This window comes from Phyllobates terribilis, unplaced genomic scaffold, assembly GCF_046119375.1.
Source record: "Phyllobates terribilis strain yellow unplaced genomic scaffold, ASM4611937v1 Scaffold_140__1_contigs__length_4765195, whole genome shotgun sequence".
In the NCBI taxonomy this organism is placed as follows: Eukaryota; Metazoa; Chordata; class Amphibia; order Anura; family Dendrobatidae; genus Phyllobates; species Phyllobates terribilis.
This window is the reverse complement of record NW_027362900.1, coordinates 2346353-2368104: the sequence shown is the minus strand read 5'-3', so window position 1 is coordinate 2368104 and position 21752 is coordinate 2346353. Positions and strand designations below refer to the sequence as shown.

Sequence of the window (21752 nt, the reverse complement as noted above, 5' to 3'; positions counted from 1 at the left end):
CATCATCTTCTCATTCAGGTCCCTGCAATATCTGATCCTCTCAGTGAAGATCTTCTGTATAACAAAATTTTTCTGAAACACCCATCAAGAATGGATATGGACAGAGACAAGATGGCGGAGAGGATATTACACCTCACCCTAGAGATCCTCTTCCGTATTACTGGAGAGGTGAGAGATTCTGATGACGTCACATTACATCATTCTTATCTATGGGAATAACAGATGGACAGAACTGGAGAGGTGAGGACTCTGGAAATGTCTGTAGTGAGATTTATTAATGTGTCTCTCCATAACCAGGATTACACAGTAGTGAAGAAGACCTCTAGTGAGCGCTGTCAGGACCCTGTGTCTGAGGGATGGGAAAGACCCCTGAACCCAATCACATGGCCTCCATCTCAACCCCTGATACATGAGGACATCAATGACCAGAAGATCCTAGATCTCACCTACAAGATGATTGAGCTGCTGACTGGAGAGGTGACACTGCTGGGAATGCTGGGATATTATACAGTAACACTATGGAGGGATCGGGGAGATAACAGTATCCTTGTATGTGTCAGGTTCCTATAAAATGTCAGGATGTCGCTGTCTATTTCTCCATGGAGGAGTGGGAGTATTTAGAAGGACACAAAGATCTGTACAAGGACGTCATGATGGAGGTTCCCCAGCCCCTCACATCACCAGGTAATAGGACTAAATACAAACGGCCTATAATTATCTGTATGTCAAGAATGAATTCAGTCTCTGTATGTGTTTCCTCCAGATCTATCCAGTAAGAGGACGACACCAGAGAGATGTCCCCGTCATCTTCTTCCACAGGACTGTAAACAAGAAGATCCCAATGTTCCTCAGGATCATCAGGTAGATGGAGAGAAGGTGTCATGAGATCTCCCCTATGATGTGTAGACGGCTGTGAAGGTCTTGTGCTCAGTCTTGTTTTATCCACCAGTATTATATGTTTTATACTTGTGTAATGAGAACGGTGGAGATGGCAGGATTAGAGCTGATCATAGATGTGACTTCTCCATCTGTCTGTGACTTTTACAATATTTGTTTCAGGGTGAAGATCTGACCCATATTAATACTACAGAGACATATGTGAGGGGTGATGAGCGGTGTAAAGAGGAGATTCCTACATATGACCACCCAGGTGAGTAGTAACCACTAAATGCAGAGAAGTCACAGATTCTTCTCAGTCACCGGCTGTCGCTGCTTTATTGGTGATGTAGTCCGGACGTATCACAATCGTGTAATCACCATTTTGCCTCTAGACCACAACATTCTCCTCCATCCAAAACTGTTCAAATGACTTTGGGCATTGAAAGCCCTTTTCTATAGAAGAAGATCCACTTACCCCCTGGGACTAGATGATGCTGACCGTTACCTGCCCAGATCTGTAAACTACAAAGCCAAATGACAGTGTACGTAGAATGTGCTGACAAGTTAGAAAATCAGTTGAAGAAAAATATTATGATGGGCCTGTAAGAGAAAGTGGAGGGTAATGATGGTGTTCCTTCCTAGATCCCTGATATCTTATTGGATGAATCTACCTTCTCCCCCTTCTGTGCTGCGGAATGTGCTCATATGGTCCCTACAAGACCAGGTCCAGTCTTTATGACCAAACTAACCTTTTTCTTCACAGTTTTTGACTACAGTATTTTGTGCCCAAAGTACTCTGATTGAACCCCTTCCTGCAGCCAGTTTTGTGTTCCTAATCAGGGCTCATTTTTCGAATCTGACGTGTGTCACTTTATGTGGTGATAACTTTGGAATTCTTCACAAAGGATAATAGGAAACAAATGGACCTTACAGATTATTTTCCAACTTCTCTTGAATCCGACAATACCCTATATACGGTTGTACACTACTGTCTGGGCACATGGCAGGTTAAGAAGGGAAGAAGCGACATTTAGCTATTTGTATGCAGATCTTGCTGGAATAGTTTGCAGACACAATGTATTGGGGTCACTGTTCATGGTCACCTGGCAGCTCAAAAGACGGCCACCACGAACAGGCTTGGCGCTATCTACTCCATGTTCTTAGTGTTTTCTTACGCCCTAATCTTAGTGGCTGGATAGATCCTGCGTCACCCAGAACTTTTGGTTCTGACTTCTCCATTACCAGCGACGCCTGCAGAATGAATAAGGCGTCTGGTGACAGAAGCAGACTTCACGGGAACAGATCCCAGAGAAGATGGGACACACCATTTGCAGAATCTCTAATATGACAAAATGGCAGAAAACCAGAACAGTAGAAAGCCCCATAAAGTGACTCCATTTTGGAAATTATAACCCTCAGTGAAATAATCTATAGGAGTAGTGACTATTTTGACTCCACATACACTTTCCGGAAATTAGCACTCAGTGGATGTTGGAGAATGAATCTTGTACATTTGCCATGTTATTACCAAACACATAGTGCCCAGATTGTGCTCCAGGAGACACACACCGTAAAGTAAGTGGGTTCTTCTCACTATAGTAATATCATATACTGTACATGGATGCTAAATGTGGTTTGGGCGCACTGCAAGGCTCGGAAGCGAGGGGGGAGATTTGACTTTGGGAGGGCTGATATTGCTGGATTGGTTTATGGAAGCCATGTTGATTCTCAAGAGCCTTTGAGCCACTAATGATGTGGAAACCTCTGTTTTTCCACTGTCAGATGATGGACCTGAGTGGAGACTTGTTTTTTATGAGATGAGTAGAAGTTTTTATTGGTATTATTTTTGCCTACGTAATATTGGTGGCTTTTTATTCCATATTTTGGAGGCAGAATGAACAAATAGTTGAACACCACGGTCTACTGGTTCATCCTATGAGGTTTTCTATTAGACTGTGATCTGTCAGTGTCTTAGTGAATAATTCCATATTTTTGCATAACTTGCCGTTTTTACGGATAGCTTAAGTAGAAATGTTAACCCCTTTCTGACGTATGACCTAATAGTACGTCATGGTGACCTGGGCCGATTTGACCAATGACGTACTATTAGGTACACAAGCGGTGGGAGGCGATCGCCGCCGGGTATCAGCTGATAGTCACAGCTGACACCCGGTACTATGTGCAGGGAGCGGTCCTGAACCGCTCCCGGCACATTAACCCCCTCAATGCTGCGATCGAAGTCGATCGCAACATTGCAGTGGCAAGGGGAGGTGATCGCGATACTCACCTCCTCTTCCGCCCTCCAGCGCTGTCTGCCGCGGCTTCCTGGATGTTGCCATGACGACTCGATGTCGTCATGACAACATCCGGGTCACCAGACAGCAGGAAGATTCTTTGGGCATGCGCAGTGCATCACCAAAGAATGTTCTCCCTGTGCAGCACTGACAGCCTGCATAGCACAGGGATGGTGCTGCATTCCTGTGCTATACAGGCGATCAGAATAAAAAAAGTGAAAGTCCCAGAGTGGGACATAGAATAAAAGTCCACAAAGTGTTAAAAAAAATTTAGAAAAATTGTAAAAATATTTAAAAAAAATAAAAAAAATAATCCACCAAAAATAAAAATAATGTACCCATCAATATATATTATGAAAAAAAAACAATAGAAGTACGCATATTTGGTATCGCTGCGTCCAGAACGACCTGACCTATAAAACTGTCCCACTCGCTAGCCCCTTCAGTGAACATGGTAAAAAAAAAACGAAGCAAAAAACAATGCTTTATCATCATACTGTCAAACAAAAAATGAAATAACACGCGATCAAAAACACGAATATAAATAAAAATGTTACTGCTGAAAACGTCATCTTGTCCTGCAAAAAACAAGCCACCATACAGCTCCATCAGCCGAAAAATAAAAAAGTTATAGCTCTCAGAATAAAGCGATGCAAAAAAATATTTTTTTCTATAAAATAGCTTTTATTGTGTAAAAGCGCCAAAACATAGAAATACGATATAAATGTGGTACCGCTGTAAACGTACTGACCCGAAGAATAAAGCTGACTTATCAATTTTACCACACGCGGAACTGAATAAAAAAATAAACAATTCTGGAATTGCTGGTTTTTGTTTATTCTGCCTCCCAAAAATTGGAATAGAAAGCGATCAAAAAATGTCACGTGCCTGAAAATGTCACCAATAAAAATTTCAACTCATCCCGCAAAAAACAAGCCCTCATATGACTCTGTAGGCCAAAATATAGAAAAATTATAGCTCTCAAAGTATGGTGATGCAAAAACTAGGTTTTGCAAAAAAATGCAACTCGATATGATTCTAGTATCGCTGCAATCGCACCGACCCGTAGAATAAAGTCGTCTAATCACTTATACTGCACGAGGAACGGCGTAAAAAATAAACTCTTGGCTTAGGGTTGGGCTAGGGTTAGGGTTGTGATGGGGTTGGGATTTTTTTCAAAAGTAAAAAAAAAAAAGATGATGATATGGCGACTAGTATTGAGCGCAAGTGCTCGCTACTTGAGTTTGCATCGGGTGCTCGGGTATGCACGGACTATCGCAGGTGCTCAAGTGACATGCTCGAGTCTCTTCCCCATATGCTTCATGGCCAAAAAAAACCTCGCGGAGATTGCCTGCCATGCACAAGCGATCCCCGCATGTTTTTTTTGGGGGTGTCTAATAACCATGATACATGGTGCATACCCGTGTACCTGATGCAAACTCAAGTAGCAAGTACTCGCCCTCAAGACTAATGACAACTTATTCAATATGATGACCAAATGTTATCAAATTCTGTGTCATACCTCTGGATTCAAAATGTTCACTATACCCCTTGATAAAATCCTTGAGGGTGGTAGTTTCCAAAATGGGGTCACTTGTGGGGGGGGGGTTCCACTGTTTAGGCACATCAGGGGCTCTCCAAACGCAACATGGCATCCGCTAATTTTTCAAGCAAATTTTACAAACAAAAAGTCAAATGGCGCTCCTTCCCTTCCGAACCCTGCCGTGTGCCCAAAAAGTGGTTATCCCCCACATATGGGGTATCTGCTTACTCAGGAGAAATAGCACAACAAACTGCATGGTGCAATTTCTCCTGTTAGCCTTATGAAAATGCAAAATTGGGGACTGAAAAACATTTTTGTGGGAAAAATTTGAAAATTTTATTTTTACGTCTCAATGTTCTAAATTTCTGTGAAGCACCTGGGGGTTCAAGGTGCTCACCACACATCTAGATAAGTTCCCTGAGGGGTCTAGTTTCCAAAATGGTGTCACTTGTGGGGGGTTTCCACTGTTTAGGCACATCAGGGGCTTTCCAAACGCAACATGGCGTCCGCTAATTATTCAAGCAAATTTTACATTCAAAAAGTCAAATGGCGCTCCTTCTCTTCCGAGCTCTGCCGTGTGCCCAAACAGTGGTTTTTCCCCATGTATGGGGTATCTGCATGCTCAGGGGAAATTGCACAACAAATTTTGGGGTCCACTTTTTCCTGTTAGCCCTGCAAAAATAAAAAAATTGGGTCTAAAGTAACATTTTTGTGAAAAAAGTTAAATGTTAATTTTTTTCTTCCGCATTCCAAAAATTCCTGTGAAGCACCTGAAGGGTTAATAAAGTTCTTGATTGTGGTTTTGAGCACCTTGAGGGGTGCAATTTTTAGAATGGTGTCACTTTTGGGTATTTTCTGTCATAACGACCCATCAAAGTGACTTCAAATGTGAAGTGGTCCCTAAAAAAAATGGTTTTGTAAATTTTGTTGTAAAAATGAGAAATCGCTGGTCAACTTGTAACCCTTATAGCTCCCTAATGAAAAAAAATTTTGGTTCCAAAATTGTGCTGATATAAAGTAGACATGTTGGAAATGTTATTTATTAACTATTTTGTGTGACATACAGTACAGACCAAAAGTTTGGACACACCTTCTCATTTAAAGATTTTTCTGTCTTTTCATGACTATGAAAATTGTACATTCACACTGAAGGCATCAAAACTATGAATTAACACATGTGGAATTATATACTTAACAAAAAAGTGTGAAACAACTGAAAATATGTCTTATACTCTAGGTTCTTCAAAGTAGCCACCTTTTGCTTTGACTGCTTTGCACACTCTTGGCATTCTCTTGATGAGCTTCAAGAGGTAGTCACCGGAAATAGTTTTCACTTCGCAGGTGTGCCCTGTCAGGTTTAATAAGTGGGATTTCTTGCCTTATAAATGGGGTGGGGACCATTAGTTGTGTTGTGCAGAAGTCTGGTGGATACACAGCTGATATTCCTATTGAATAGACTGTTAGAATTTGTATTATTTAAAGAAAAAAGCAGCTAAGTAAAGAAAAACGAGTGGCCATCATTACTTTAAGAAATGAAGGTCAGTCAGTGCGAAAAATTGGGAAAACTTTGAAAGTGTCCCCAAGTGCAGTTGCAAAAACCATCAAGCGCTACAAAGAAACTGGCTCACATGAGGACCACCCCAGGAAAGGAAGACCAAGAGTCACCTCTGCTTCTGAGGATAAGTTTATCCGAGTCACCAGCCTCAGAAATCGCAGGTTAACAGCAGCTCAGAGACAGGTCAATGCCACACAGAGTTCTAGCAGCAGACACATCTCTTCAACAACTGTTAAGAGGAGACTTTGTGCAGCAGGCCTTCATGGTAAAATAGCTGCTAGGAAACCACAGCTAAAGACAGTCAACAAGCAGAAGAGACTTGTTTGGGCTAAAGAACACAAGGAATGGACATTAGACCAGTGGAAATCTGGGCTTTGGTCTGATGAGTCCAAATTTGAGATCTTGGTTCCAACCACCGTGTCTTTGTGCGACGCAGAAAAGGTTAACGGATGGACTCTACATGCCTGGTTCTCACCGTGAAGTATGGAGGAGGAGGTGTGATGGTGTGGGGGTGCTTTGCTGGTGACACTGTTGGGGATTTATTTAAAATTGAAGGCATACTGAACCAGCATGGCTACCTCAGCATCTTGCAGCAGCGTGCTATTCCATCCGGTTTGCGTTTAGTTGGACCATCATTTATTTTTCAACAGGACAATGACCCCAAACACACCTCCAGGCTGTGTAAGGGCTATTTGACCAAGAAGGAGAGTGATGGGGTGCTACGCCAGAAGACCTGGCCTCCACAGTCACCAGACCTGAACCCAATCGAGATGGTTTGGGGTGAGCTGGACCGCAGAGTGAAGGCAAAATGGCCAACTAGTGCTAAGCATCTCTGGGAACTCCTTCAAGATTGTTGGAAGACCATTTCCGGTGACTACCTCTTGAAGCTCATCAAGAGAATGCCAAGAGTGTGCAAAGTAGTCATCAAAGCAAAAGGTGGCTACTTTGAAGAACTTATAATATAAGACATATTTTCAGTTGTTTCACACTTTTTTGTTAAGTATATAATTCCACATGTGTTAATTCATAGTTTTGATGCCTTCAGTGTGAATGTACAATTTTCATAGTCATGAAAATACAGAAAAATCTTTAAATGAGAAGGTGTGTCCAAACTTTTGGTCTGTACTGTATCTCTCTGATTTAAGGGCATAAAAATTCAAATGTTTAAAATTGCATAATTTTCAAAATTTTTGCCAAATTTCCGTTTATTTCACAAATAAACGCAAGTGATATCGAAGAAATTTTACCACTATCATGAAGTACAATATGTCACGAAAAAACATTCTCAGAATCAGGGAGATCCGTTGAAGCGTTCCAGAGTAATTACCTCATAAAGTGACAGTAGTCAGAATAGTAAAAATTGGCCTGGTCATTAATGTGCAAACCACCCTCGGGGGTAAAGGGTTTCAAATATATAAAATTCAAAGATATTTTATTCTAAAATAATAATTGTTTTTATTCTTGGCAGATGACTGCACCAGGAGATCAGAGGGACAGCCGACATCTTCAATTTTTAAATCAGATGATCTTAAGATCCCACAATATAAAAATGAAGTGAATGACATTACTCCAGATATACCATCATCCCTTCACAGCAAAGATCTGTCATCTGATCCTATGAAACAGGTCCTGTCTTCTGATTCATTACCAACTACTAAGGAAAATCAAAGTCACAAAATAAGCATTAAAAAACAAACTAATCGTAAAGCAAATAAGTCATTTTCAAGTTCAGAATATGGAAATAGTTTTCCCTTCGAAACGTCCTTTCTTAAACTTGAACAATTTCACACAGCAGAGAATAGATTTTTTTGTTCCAAGTGTGAGAAATGTTATAACCAGAAATCAGATCTTGTAAGACACCAGAGAAGTCACACAGGGGAGAAGCCATTTTCATGTTCAGAATGTGGGAAATGTTTTAACCAAAAATCTAATCTTAATTGCCACCAGAGAACTCACACAGGGGAGAAGCCTTTTTCATGTTCAGAATGTGGGAAATGTTTTAACCATAAATCGAATCTTAATTGCCACCAGAGAACCCACACAGGGGAGAAGCCTTTTTCATGTTCAGAATGTGGAAAATGTTTTAACCATAAATCAAATTTTATTAAGCACCAGAGAACCCACCCCGGAGAGAAGCCTTTTTCATGTTCAAAATGTGGGAAATGTTTTAACAATAACTCAGATTTTGTTAAACACCAGAGAATTCACACAGGGGAGAAGCCTTTTTCATGTTCTCAATGTGGGAAATGGTTTACACAGAAATCAACTCTTAATAAACATTGGAGAAGTCACACAGGGGAGAAGGCTTTTTCATGATCAGAATGTTGGATATGTGTTAGCATAAAAATGTATCTTCTTAAAGGGGTTGCCCACTACTAGGACAACCTCTTGTCATTCCTCATGTTTGACCTCGTTAACATAAAAACATTCATACTCACCTTCCTTGCGAGCGCCGTTGCAGCGGTGTCTGTACTCGTGTTCCCGGGGTTCGTGAGGTTGTTACATCACACGAGCCGCGCACCCAGTCAGCGCCAGCTTCACTGTCCCCACCTTGGATGTATTGAACATCAACAGGAAGCCAGGGGTTTGACTGCTCTCCGATTCCCTCTTAATGTTTGATTTGCCCGAAGTTGGGTACAGTGATGTCATCTTTTACTTTTTAAAAATTACAAAAAGTAAACTGGGCCCATGCAAAAGTTTGGGCACTGTGCATGGTTACTACCTAGTAGCCAGCCAAGAGTCTTTCAATTCTTGGTTGAGGGATTTTCATCCATTTTTCCTTGGAAAATTCTTCCAGTTCTGTGAGATTCCTGGGTCGTCTTGCATGCACTGCGATTGTGAGGTCTAGCCACATATGTTCAATGGTGTTCATATCAGGGGACTGAGGGCAGTTGTGAAACCTTTATCTTGCGCCTTTTGAGGAGTAGTCTATTGTAGATTTTGAGTTCTATTTTAACCTCATCATTCCACAGGAATTGTTTCCAAAATGCATCAGGCTTGTTTTATATGTTCTTTTGCATACTTCTGATGCTGAATTTTATGGTGAGGATGCAGGACAGGTTATCTTCTGATAAATGTTCCATGAAGGTGATATTTGTGCATGCGTCTCTGAACAGTAGAACAATGAACCACAACTCCTGACCCTGCTAAATCTTTCTGAAGGTCTTTTGCAGTCAAGCAGGGGTTCTGATTTGCCTCTCTAGCAATACTACTAGTAGTTCTTACTGTAATGTTGCTTGGTCTTCCAGACTTTATCTTGACCTCCACTGTTCCTGTTAACTGTCATTTCTTAACTGAGGAAAGGGCAACTTGAAAACACTATGCTATCTTCTTAAAGTTTCCTGCTTTGTGCGCCTCCACCATTTTCATTTTTGGTGTACTAGGCAGGTGCTTAGAAGTTCCCATGGCTGCTGTTTTTTAGCATAAGGTTAGAAAAGGCTGGGTTTTTATAAAGCTGCGAAATTTGCGTCTCCTGGCCTTTCCTAATGGCGATAGGGAACAAGCTATAACCCTGACAGTCTAATTAAGGTCTGAAACCTTGGTCAAAGTTATCTGAGTACACAAATTTTCAAGGGTGCCCAAACTTTTGCATCAACCCATTTTCATTTTTGTAATTGCTAAATTGAAAAAAAAATGGACTATATACAGTATATATATTTTTGCCTAAAACACAAAGGAAATGTGTCATCTTTAACTTTAGCCCTTTAAGAGATTAGAATAATAGTCATTTTGACCAGGGGTGCACAAACTTTTGCATGCCACTGTATAGAAGTCTTTATATGGTAGATTATATTTAATTGTACATGAAGAGAAGGAGGTTGATTCCTCCTTTTTATACAAATCTCCAATTGATGTAATACCCAAAAGTTACCAATTTTTAAGTTCAAGATCTGGATTGCATTGCTCTAAAGTTTCTATAGGTGCTTTTATACAGCGCAGTTAGCATAGAACTTATTTTGTTAGTCAGTACACCCCATACTTCTAATGCTGCATCTACCTTCGGTGATATACAGATTTTGTTTGTTGAGGTTCAAGATGTTGTATGAATAAAAGGAAGATGGGATATTGAATGTTCCTACTAAGTGTCTTTCAATTGCTAAGTAATATAAGGGATTTCATATAGCATGCACACAAACAGTTGTCTTCACATGAGAATGATCAGCTCACCCACCTAAGGACCCGACACGTGTTTCACCACAGCTTCGTCTGTGGTGAAACACGTGTCGGGTCCCTTGGTAAGTGACTTGATCATACTCATGTGAAGATAACTTTGTGCATGCTAAAAAGAAAAGAGATGCGCTGCAAACCACTCAAAATACCAAAAGAGTGATTCCTACCTGTCTAAGAGAAAATGGTAGTCCAAATGAAGATATACGCGTGCTGCTTCCAGGGGTCCTTTGAAGAAGTCACAACTGCAATTAGAGGTGATAGACACGTGCCGGAGTCGGTAGAACAAGCCGTGAGTGCTGCAGAAAATGGGTTCAAACGGCGTATTAACGCCAGAGATAGAGGGCTGCAGAGACTCTCAGAGACTCGGGCTTTTAAGTACATGCAGCTGTTGCACTAGGTGGATACAGGGATGAAAGTCATGGGTGAAATCCCTGACGAAGGAGGCCGTGACATCGGAAACGCGTCGGATAAGGGCTGGACTTTTTTCCCCTCAGTGGAATCCAAAAGCTGTTGTGACGTCACTCAGATACCAAGCGCTCACATCCTTGATTATCAGCGGTCCTGCAGGTGTGACCGGCCGGCACACCTACCAAGCTGTCTGCAGTCCTTCTCACCCATGATCTTCATCCCTGTATCCACCTAGTGCAACGGCTGCATGTACCTGAAAGCCCGAGTCTCTGAGAGTCTCTGCAGCCCTCTATCTCTGGCGTTAATACACCGTTTGAACCCATTTTCTGCAACACTCACGGCTTGTTCTACAGACTCCGGCACGTGTCTATCACCTCTAGTTGCAGTTGTGACTTCTTCACAGGACCCCTGGAAGCTGCACGCGTATATCTTCATTTGGACTACCATTTTCTCTTAGACAGGTAGGAATCACTCTCTTGGTATTTTATGAGTGGTTTGCAGCGCATCTCTTTTCTTTTTATCATTATTATTTGCACCCGGGCATACGGTGCTTTGAGATTGCGGCTCGTTGCCTATTTGATCGCACTATAGCAGCAGCGATACTGCAGTTTTTTACCTTTTACTGTTTGTGCATGCTATATGAAATCCCTTATATCACTTAAAGGGGTTTTCCCACGAACAAAAGTTCATTTAAAAATTGTCTGTGTCTGACCGTGTACGGAGCATACCACAACTCCTGGGAGGGGGAGGAAGGAAAAGACAATACAGACAAGAGAGGGGGAGTGCGCGCGCGCGCGCGCCCTAAGCACAGTGACCGGGGAGGAGCGCGCGCTGCCAGCAGAGCGGGAGGAAGACGCCGGGCACGGAGCGGAGAGGTGAGGGGAACAGCGTCCCTGCCTAGCAGGAGGCAGGGACGCCGACGCTACAGTACCCCCCCTTTAGGCCCCCCCTTTTTTAGGCCAGACAGAAATTTACCAAGGATGAGAGGGGCATGGATGTTCTCCCGGGGCTCCCACGTTCTCTCCTCAGGACCAAACCCCTTCCAATCTACTAGAAAAAAGGTCTTTCCTCTTACCCTTTTGGTGGCCAGAATGTTCTCTACCTCAAACTCGTTTTCAGCGGAAACCGGAGCAGGAGGCGTACCTGTAGACTTGGAAAAAGAGTTAAGTACCACGGGTTTGAGGAGATATACATGGAAGGAGTTAGGGATCCGCAAGTTGGCCGGGAGTTTCAATTTATAGGCCACCGGGTTGATCTGTTTGATAACCTCCAGTGGGCCGATGAACCGAGGCCCTAACTTGTAGGAAGGAATCTTGAGCCGGACATACTTGGACCAGAGCCAGACTTTATCTCCAGGACGGAATTGTGGAGGATCCAGGTGCCTTTTGTCAGCGTGTTTTTTCATCCGCTCGGACGACTGAAGGAGTGCGGATCGGGTACTCTCCCAAATGGAGGAAAATTTGCTAACGAGAGATTCCGCAGCCGGATTGTCCACCGAGGTGGAGACGGGAAATGGGATCCGAGGATGCTGACCGAAGACTACAAAAAACGGGCATTTGGAGGAAGATTCGCTCTCGTGATTATTGTAAGAGAATTCGGCCCAAGGTAGGAGATCCACCCAGTCTGAATGGTGGGCATTAACGAAGTGCCGGAGGTAACTGGTCAGGATCTGATTGATCCGCTCCACTTGACCATTGGACTGTGGGTGGTAAGCGGAGGAGAAGTCCAGGGTGACGTCTAGCAGCTTACATGTGGCTCTCCAGAAGCGTGAGGTGAACTGAACCCCACGATCCGACACGATGTGGAGTGGCAGGCCATGGAGACGGTAGATGTGGCGGATAAAGTCTTTAGCCAGCTCGGGTGCAGACGGGAGGCCTGGCAGGGGAATGAAATGAGCCATTTTGGAAAAACGGTCAGCAACCACCCAAATGACCGTACAACCGGCAGAGACAGGGAGATCAGTTATGAAGTCCATAGCTATATGCTGCCAGGGGGCAGTAGGTACTGGAAGAGGAAGGAGGCGACCGGCTGGCAGGTGTCTCGGAACCTTGTTGTGGGCGCAGGACACACAGGCAGAAACAAAGTCTATAACGTCCTTGTGCAGGGTAGGCCACCAGTAGTGCCGGGTAATAAGCTGGAGGGTCTTTTTCTGACCGGCGTGGCCAGCTAGCTTAGACGAGTGACCCCAGTGTAGGATCTTCTCCCGATCAGGTACCGTTACGAAAGTCTTACCGGGAGGGAGACGATTTAGACTCATGGGAGCCACCTGCATTACTCTGGTGGGATCGATGATGTGTTTAGGCTCCTCCTCAAGATCAGACACCAGGAAGGATCAGGACAAGGCGTCAGCTTTGATGTTTTTGTCAGCCGGGCGAAAATGAAGAACGAAATCAAAGCGGGCAAAAAACAAGGACCACCGGGCTTGGTGTGGGTTAAGTCTCTGGGCGTTCTGGAGATAGGCCAAGTTCTTGTGGTCTGTGTAAATTATTACCGGGTGAAGAGCCCCCTCGAGCAGGTAACGCCACTCCTCCAGTGCCAGCTTAATGGCCAATAATTCTCGGTCTCCAATAGAATAATTGCGCTCAGAAGAGGAGAAGAGTTTGGAGAAAATACCGCAGGTTACCATTCTTCCGGAAGATGACTTTTGGGTAAGTACTGCCCCGGCTCCGGAGGAGGAAGCGTCAACTTCTAGGAAGAATTGTTTGTTGCCGTCCGGACGATGCAGCACCGGGGCGGAGGAGAAAGCCTGTTTTAAGGAAAGAAAGGCCTCCTCAGCTTCGGGCGGCCATTCTCTTGGATTAGTACCCTTACGGGTGAGCGCAGAAATAGGGGCAGTCCGGGAAGAGAAGTGCGGTATGAAGAGGCGGTAATAGTTGGCGAAGCCCAGGAACCGCTGAATAGCCTTCAACCCCTCTGGTCGGGGCCACTTCTGGATGGCAGACAGTTTTTCAAGATCCATTTGTAGGCCGGTCTGAGAGATTATGTAGCCCAGAAATGGAAGAGAGGTCTGCTCAAAGATGCACTTCTCATATTTAGCGTAGAGGTGGTTCTGCCTGAGCCTGAGCAGGACCTGATGAACATCCCTCCGGTAAGTAGGAAGGTCTGGAGAGAAGACCAAGATGTCGTCCAGGTACACCACCACGCAGGAGTTGAGAAGGTCACGGAAGATGTCATTGACCAACTCTTGAAAGACGGCAGGAGCATTACAGAGACCGAAGGGCATTACAAGGTACTCATAGTGGCCGTCCCGGGTGTTGAATGCCGTCTTCCACTCATCCCCCTGACGGATACGGACCAGGTTATAAGCCCCACGAAGATCCAGTTTGGTGAAGATTCTAGCCCCCCTCAGACGGTCAAATAATTCAGGAATGAGCGGGAGGGGGTATTTATTCTTGACTGTAATCTGGTTAAGACCTCTATAATCTATACATGGACGGAGTGAGCCGTCCTTCTTTTTGACGAAGAAGAAGCCTGCTCCCGCCGGGGAGGTAGATTTCCGGATAAATCCCCGGGCCAGATTCTCCTCAATATATTCTGACATGGACCGGGTCTCTGCAGCGGACAAAGGGTAGATACGCCCACGGTGAGGAGTAGAGCCGGGTATCAGGTCGATTGGGCAGTCGTATGGTCTATGAGGGGGTAATGTCTCTGATTCTTTTTTATTGAAGACATCCGCATAAGACCAATAGGGAACCGGTAGACCGGGTAGATTGACTGGGGTAGGAGAAGGACGAGCAGGATGAACGGGAACTAGACAAGTCTTATGGCAGTCCTGTCCCCAGCGAAGGACTTCTCCGGTCTGCCAGTCAAGCACGGGTGGATGTTTCTGGAGCCAAGGTAGGCCTAGCAAGAGTGTGTGAGAGAGTCCAGGCAGAACATGAAAGGAGATGCTCTCAGAATGCAGCATTCCCACCTGTAGAGTTAGAGATTCGGTGATGAGTTGGATGGGATGTGGTAAGAGACCCCCATCCACGGCGGCGACAGATAAAGGTACGGCCAGAGGTTTGGTGGGAATGTGGTATTTTTCTACCAGGGATTGAGAGATGAGATTTCCAGCAACTCCTGAGTCAAGTTGAGCCAGTTCAAAATAGCGGTTCTCTCCGCAGATGATAGAGACTGACAGCATCAGGGATGGAGAGGGTTTACTTTTGTCTAGGGCGACCTCTCTGAGCGATCCTAGACACAGGCGTTTCCCGACCTCTCTGGGCAGGAACGGATCCGGTGCTCCTTACTGCCACAGTAGAAGCAGCTCCCCTCGGCACGGCGTAAGTCTTGACGGGTTTTGACCATCTTGGTCTGGTCGACCTGCATAGGCTCAGGTGAGTGTGCCTGGGGAGTAACGGAGGGAGTGACGGGTTTCTGGAAGGTAGGGGCTAGACGTGGAAAACTCCTCTCACGGGTGACCTCTTTGGCGCGCTCCTGGAACCGGATGTCAATCCGAGTGGCAAGTGTTATTAAGTCGTCGAGAGTGGTAGGAATGTCCCGACCGGCGAGTTCATCTTTAATACGGCCGGACAGACCCTCCCAGAAGACATACACCAGGGCGTCGTTATCCCAGGCCAGCTCCGAAGCAAGGGTACGGAACTGTATGGCATATTGGCCCACGGTGAGATTTCCTTGATGGAGGCGTAGCAGAGACGATGCGGATGAGGTCCTCCGTCCGGGTTCGTCGAAGACTTTCCGGAAAGCCGTGAGAAAGGCTGGCAGGTCGGACACCAGGGGGTCTCCTCTCTCCCATAGAGGATTTAGCCAAGCCAGAGCCTCCCCCGTGAGGTGGGACATGATAAAGGCTACTTTGGACCGGTCGGAGATAAACTGGTGGGACAAGAGTTCAAAGTGCAGGGTGCACTGGTTTATGAAGCCCCGAGCTTGAGCGGGGTCACCTCCGAAGCGAGGAGGTGCAGAAAGCCGGGGTCCGGGGCAGGATACCATGGTATTGGTGGGCAGCGGCACTGCCGGGTTGCGAGTCAAGACACTAGCGGTGGTTGCTGGTGGAGCAGTCAGAGTGTCCAGGCGAGAGTTGACATTCCGCAGGTGACTCAGGATGGACTCCTGTTGGGACCTCTTACGGGACAGTTCAAGACATAGGTCCGAGAGAGAGGGAGCTTGGGTGCCACCGGGTTCCATGGCCCGAGCAAACTGTAACAGGTCTGGGAGGCGGAACCTCTGAGCAACTATACAAGGGGGCAGTCCTTGTAAGGAAGCGGGTGGCTCCCAGGGAAGACGGGCAGGTAGTCACGGCAAGTGACAGGGACAGTCTCTGGGTAGAAGGACGGGTAGTCACGGCAAGTGACAGGGACAGTCTCTGGGTAGAAGGACAGCAGGCAGGTGGCTGGTGAGCGCTCCCAGGTGAGCGGGCGAGAGTCTCTGGACAGGCAGGTGGTCACGGCAAGTGACGGCAGAGCCTCCAGGTAGACTAGCAGACAGGTAGCAGGTGGACGCTCCCAGGAGAGCGGGCAAAAGTCTCTGGACTGGCAGGTGGTCACGGCAAGTGACGGCAGAGCCTCCAGGTAGGCTAGCAGGCAGGTAGCAGGTGATCGCTCCCAGGTGAGCAGGCAAGAGTCTCTGGACAGGCAGGTGGTCACGGCAAGTGACGGCAGAGCCTCAAGGTAGGCTAGCAGGCAGGTAGCAGGTGGACGCTCCCAGGTGAGCGGGCAGGCTGGTCCATAGACAGACTGACAGGTGTCGGAAGGCAGACCGTCGGACCGCAGGCTTGCAAGCAGGTAAGCGGATATCAGGCAGGTATCAAGCAGGAATCTGGCAGGTAACAAGCAGGAATCTGGCAGGTGACTGGCAGGTAACAGGCAGGAACCTGGCAGGTGACTGGCAGGTAACAGGCAGGAATCTGGCAGGTAACAAGCAGGAATCTTGCAGGTGACTGGCAGATAACAAGCAGGAATCTGGCAGGTGACTGGCAGGTAACTGGTAACGGGACCTGAGGGCTGAAGCAGAGTGAAGGCTTTGCAACAACATTGATCGGGCACCTCCATCTTGGAGGAGGTGCCTTATATATGGAGAGGTCCTCCGGCCATTGGCCGGGGACTCCTTAGGGCGGCGCGCGCGGCCCCTTTGAGAGAGGGGGAGCGCGCGCGCGAGCGCCCTAAGCACAGTGACCGGGGAGGAGCGCGCGCTGCCAGTAGAGCGGGAGGAAGACGCCGGGCACGGAGCGGAGAGGTGAGGGGAACAGCGTCCCTGCCTAGCAGGAGGCAGGGACGCCGACGCTACACTATGCATGATTTATACGGCTGTCTGACTGCGTCCTATGTGTGAGTCGTCCGAGACTGTATTTTGAGAGCACAGAAAAGTGGTTAATATTTCTTGCATGGGGCTTCAAGTCAGTGGACTTTTATAAGGGATATTCTGATGCTGCATGTTGGGGGGCTTGCACAGGGAGGAGGAGGATGTAAGCACGGGGCTGCATGTTGACTGGGCTGCACAGGGAAAGGCTAATGTTGCATATGGGAGGGCTTGCACAGGCAGTGGGGCAATTCTGCCTGTAAAGAGCTGCAAATTTGGAGCTTGCACAGGGAAGGGGGTGATGTTACATGTCGGTGGTCTTGCACAGGGATTGTGCTGATACTGCATGCACAATGCTGCATGTTGGGTGGCTTGCACAGGAAGGGGTGATGTTGCTTGCATAGGGCTGCATGTTGGAGACTGTACAGGGCAGCGGCTGCTGGCTGTTTCTTGCATGGTGCTGCATGCTGGGGGCTTCGCAGGAAAGGGGATGTTACTTGCATGAGGCTGCAGGTAGGTGGTGTTTATGTGAAGGGAAGGGGTGAGGTTACTTACGTGGCGGGGTGGGGACGTCACAGGAAAGGGGGTGATGTTGGTTATCTGAAGTAAGGGATTAATGTTATTTACATGGATATCTGCCTGAAGGGGCTGAGAGGTGAGGAGTGAGTCATGTTTTGAACATAAAACGTTTTTTCTTGTTAATAGTATTGGGGGACACAGAACCGTGGGTACACACAGTGTCACCTGGAGGCTCAAAACTGCATTTAAAAAAATGTTGGCTCCACATAACATTCCCTACTCAGACACTGCAGCTCAATTTTAGCCCAGTGTCCATAGTAGTTAGGCACAAATTGCATTGAATCTTCTACACAATTTTTTTCCCAGGTGGTGCGGATTTCCTCCATCTTTTTTTCACCATCCCTTTCACTTCACTGTAGTGTATCTCCCTGCGAATTACATTTCATCACTGGCCATTGTCCACCATGACAGCTACCGCAGTGGAGTGCTCGTGTCCCCACAATATATGTGAGGTCACGGAAGCGGCGACCCTGTGAGCATCCAATGACATCAGATACAGTAGATGAGTATAATCCCTTCAAACTCCCCCTCCCCTTCTCTTTATTACTATTGGCTTGCTTGAGTCTGTCCATTGAGGGTCTCCCAACTTTCTATTCCCATTGGGCCATTCTTTTCTCCCTTTCTGTACTTTCTTGATGCTTCTCTGCGGCTTTTTTCGGGGGTTCATGTGATTTTTTGTGAAGTTCGAGGAAGTGTTATCGGTGGTACGGGGCCCACCCAGTTCCTGGCTGCTGGCTAGGCACTGTACTACATGTGTGTGACTTGCACAATATTGCAAGTTCATCTATGTGCAGTTCTAATGCAAGGCGATCGCCCCCCTCAATGGATGAAGAGGCTGAGAGTGGTTGTTCATCAGTATTCTGCACCTGTGTTACCTCTTCTAGTAAGGGGGTCTGCTGCATCCTTTGTGTGCATTTTCCTTGCGATCTTGGCTGATCAATACCATTGCATTTTTGCTTTGTTTCTAAATGAAGTATTCGGGGAATTTTTAAAGTCCCTTTCATTGCTTTGGCTGTGCTGTTTATTTTCTTGCGGCTAGGTCTGAAATCTTGTTCCGCCTATAGGGTGGCATGATACCACTCCAACCTCCCCCACCTGGGTTGGGTGCAGTGGTAGAGTGGTATGACGGAGGCGAAGGGAGGGTGGGGGGTGGAATAAGAGACTGGCATTTTTCTCCCTTCAAGCAGTTTTCACTGGGTTTACTTGGGGAGAGCCTTATTTTCCTGGGTTTTCTGCTGCAGACTCTCTTGCTGACTCTCTTCTCCTGTTCTCACACTCTTCCTTTCCTAAGTAAGCATCCAAACAGAAGACCCAGGTGCCATCTGTCACCTTTGCCATTTGAGGACACAGTAGCATGCTTTCATGCCTGCACCTTTACTGGTTAGCAATAGGTGCCATTTTGGGCCTATTTTCAATTTTCCAGGCACCATGTCCTCTTCCTAGGAGCCCACATGCAGCCTCCTGTGGCTCTAGTTACTTATTGTCTTTGTTTGCGCTGTGACAAATACCTCCCATGTGTTTAGCCCGGCTCCCTCTATGCTCACTGCCATATAGGTGCTCCCAGAGGTTTTTCTCCTCTCGTGACTCCTATTCCTACAGAGACGACAAACTCCTCTCGACCCTCTAACTCCAGGCAGCCCTCATTCAAACCTAGACTGTCCTCACACACCCATTTTAAGGCCACAAAGCCCTCCACTTCCAGATCCTCCACTATACGAAGATCTTATATTACGCTAAAGTTTTCCTACTTGAAGGGACAGGTTTCTGCCCTTTCCATACTTTTTCATGATATACTAGCATTTCACAAACAGGTTAAGACCTTCCTACAGGAGGTGGCTCATTGCACCCTCCTTACATTCAATTGGTGGAACTTTGGGACCTTTTTTTTTTTATTGCTCTCCAATAGCCTCCCTTTGAGCTTCTTAGGCAACTTCTCCTCAAAATTCCCTTTATAGAAGCTGTTGCGAGGCAAAAAATCAGAAAATAAGGCATTGTGGTGGGTGCTGTCACGATTACAACCAAGATGAGAAGGTGTAGAAAAACAGTGAACATTTATTTATCACATGATGACCTGAGGAAGAAATCAAATCAATGTTGATTGATTGATTGCTATCCGGCCACCACCCTCGGGGGTGGTGGCCGGATAGCAAGGCTCCTCAACTACAATATGTAAGTGGCATTATGCTTGACTTGATAAATTTGCTCTTTTTTTCAGACTTCCCTATGTGCAATATCTTGACTAGCTGATAGTATGTGTTAAATGTAAATGAATTTAGGCGCTTGCATCTTATTTATTCATTACTTATTTATGTTCTGACACACATTGGCACTTTGTTTAATTTTGCTGCTATCATATATATTGAGTACTGATATCTATGCACTAGCACTTTCTAATACTTTTTTACATCCTGCTCCTTTATATTTATTGGCATTTATACTCCTCTAGGGATGATTATAAAACACTATATACTTAAAATCTATTCCGTCATATGCTTTGCTATTTGATTGCTACATGTTCTGATACCTTTGCTTATTTTATGTATGTTTTATATTTATTCCTAATAAAATTACAATTTAAACAATTTATTTATGCCTCATTTTAATAGAGACATGATTTGGAGCTCTAGTATTTTGTTTCTTGATCGACTTTGATTGCTGCATTTCGGGGGTTAACGTGCCAGCAGTGGTGTTTGACCGCTCCTGGCACATAGCACCGGGTGTCAGCTGTGACAATCAGCTGACACCCGGCGGCGATCGCCCCGCAGCGCTTGAGTGCGGGCGCGATCGCATTATGCGTATTAGTACGTAGCTGGTCCATAAGTCCCAGGGCGCAGCTACGTACTATTACTGACGTCGTTGGAAAGGGGTTAAAGAACAGTAACTGCCAGTTGGATCATTATCAGGGTGCGTTCACACAGTGTGATTTGTTGCAGAAACTATCTGCAGCAAAGTCCTCACCAGTAGACCTGCACTAAGTCGTTCAGATCTTGCTGACAATTGTTCTCTCTTCAGCAGTACCTGTTAAAAACAACAACAAAAACATCCATGATATTCGCTTATACAACCACGGTGTTAGGTCCTCCCAGTCCTCGGTGTATTCCGGCCTTCCATATGCCCCATGCAGCCTGATTAATTGCAGAGATCATAAGGGACAAAACATTTTTTACAGTTTTATTGTAAAGTGACATAAGTTTCTTTTGGCTGAGGGTCTGACTGGTGGTACCCCCACTGTTCCATAGGACAGGCTCTGGAAGAGGTCATGCTACATATTTTACAGAGGGGTAAAAATACTCCTCTTAGCAATTTTGATGAGTATGTTTAGCCAACATGATTTGCAGTAACTCAAATCTATAGTACATGGATAGGTATACATAATACTAAGATCTCACTATTAAGGGAAACTATCGCATAAACAAAGCTTACAAATGGTCCTCAGCAAATATTTCAAACTGCAACCCATCCTTTTCATGTGTCAGGATGGGTTGCAGACTTAAGAAACAGCTCAAGAAATGCAACAATTGTCAGAGGAGCAGCGTGGGGTAATTGTTGAACAACCATACGTCACTCAGCCACTGGGCAGGGCTGTGACATGAGAACAAATATAACCTCCCCGCTGACTGAGCACAACAGGGTTTTTTTTCTCTCCAGACTCAGTTCTACATGCTCAGTCCGTCGCCATTCCCTGTTGTAACGCCGTCAGGCAGACAGAGCAGAACGGGTATACAGTTAAGCATAGAGGAGGATGAAGCAGAAGAAAAACCCCTGTTGTGCTCAGTCAGCGGGGGGATTTATTTTTTCTCATGTCACAGCCCTGCTCTTTGGCTGTCGGAGATTTGTTTGTTCATGACGCTGCTTCTCTGAAAGTTGAGACACTTCTCAAGCTGTGTTTCTTCATTCTGCAACCCATCCTGACACGTGACTAGGACAGACTGCACTCTGAAATATGTGACAAAGGCCATCTTTATCATATTGCTGGAGAACCCCTGGAGAACAGTTTTATTGTTTTGGAATATTTGAATGCTGTATCACCCCATGCATTAAAAGGAGAACAAAGAACTAGTTTGAAGGCTGCGATTAGTTATCACCT

At 45.7% G+C, this 21752-nt stretch overlaps 1 protein-coding gene across 1 annotated transcript in view; it reads left to right on the top strand.

The window, feature by feature from the left end:
* Nucleotides 1-255: 255 nt before the first annotated feature.
* The window catches only part of LOC141205535 (oocyte zinc finger protein XlCOF8.4-like), a 60977-nt gene continuing 39480 nt past the window's right edge, over nucleotides 256-21752 (top strand). The window contains exons 1-4 of the mRNA XM_073664103.1: nucleotides 256-477; nucleotides 561-684; nucleotides 764-861; nucleotides 1060-1150. Coding sequence (XP_073520204.1) covers nucleotides 256-477; nucleotides 561-684; nucleotides 764-861; nucleotides 1060-1150 — 535 coding nt within the window. The remainder of the gene's footprint in view (nucleotides 478-560; nucleotides 685-763; nucleotides 862-1059; nucleotides 1151-21752) is intronic.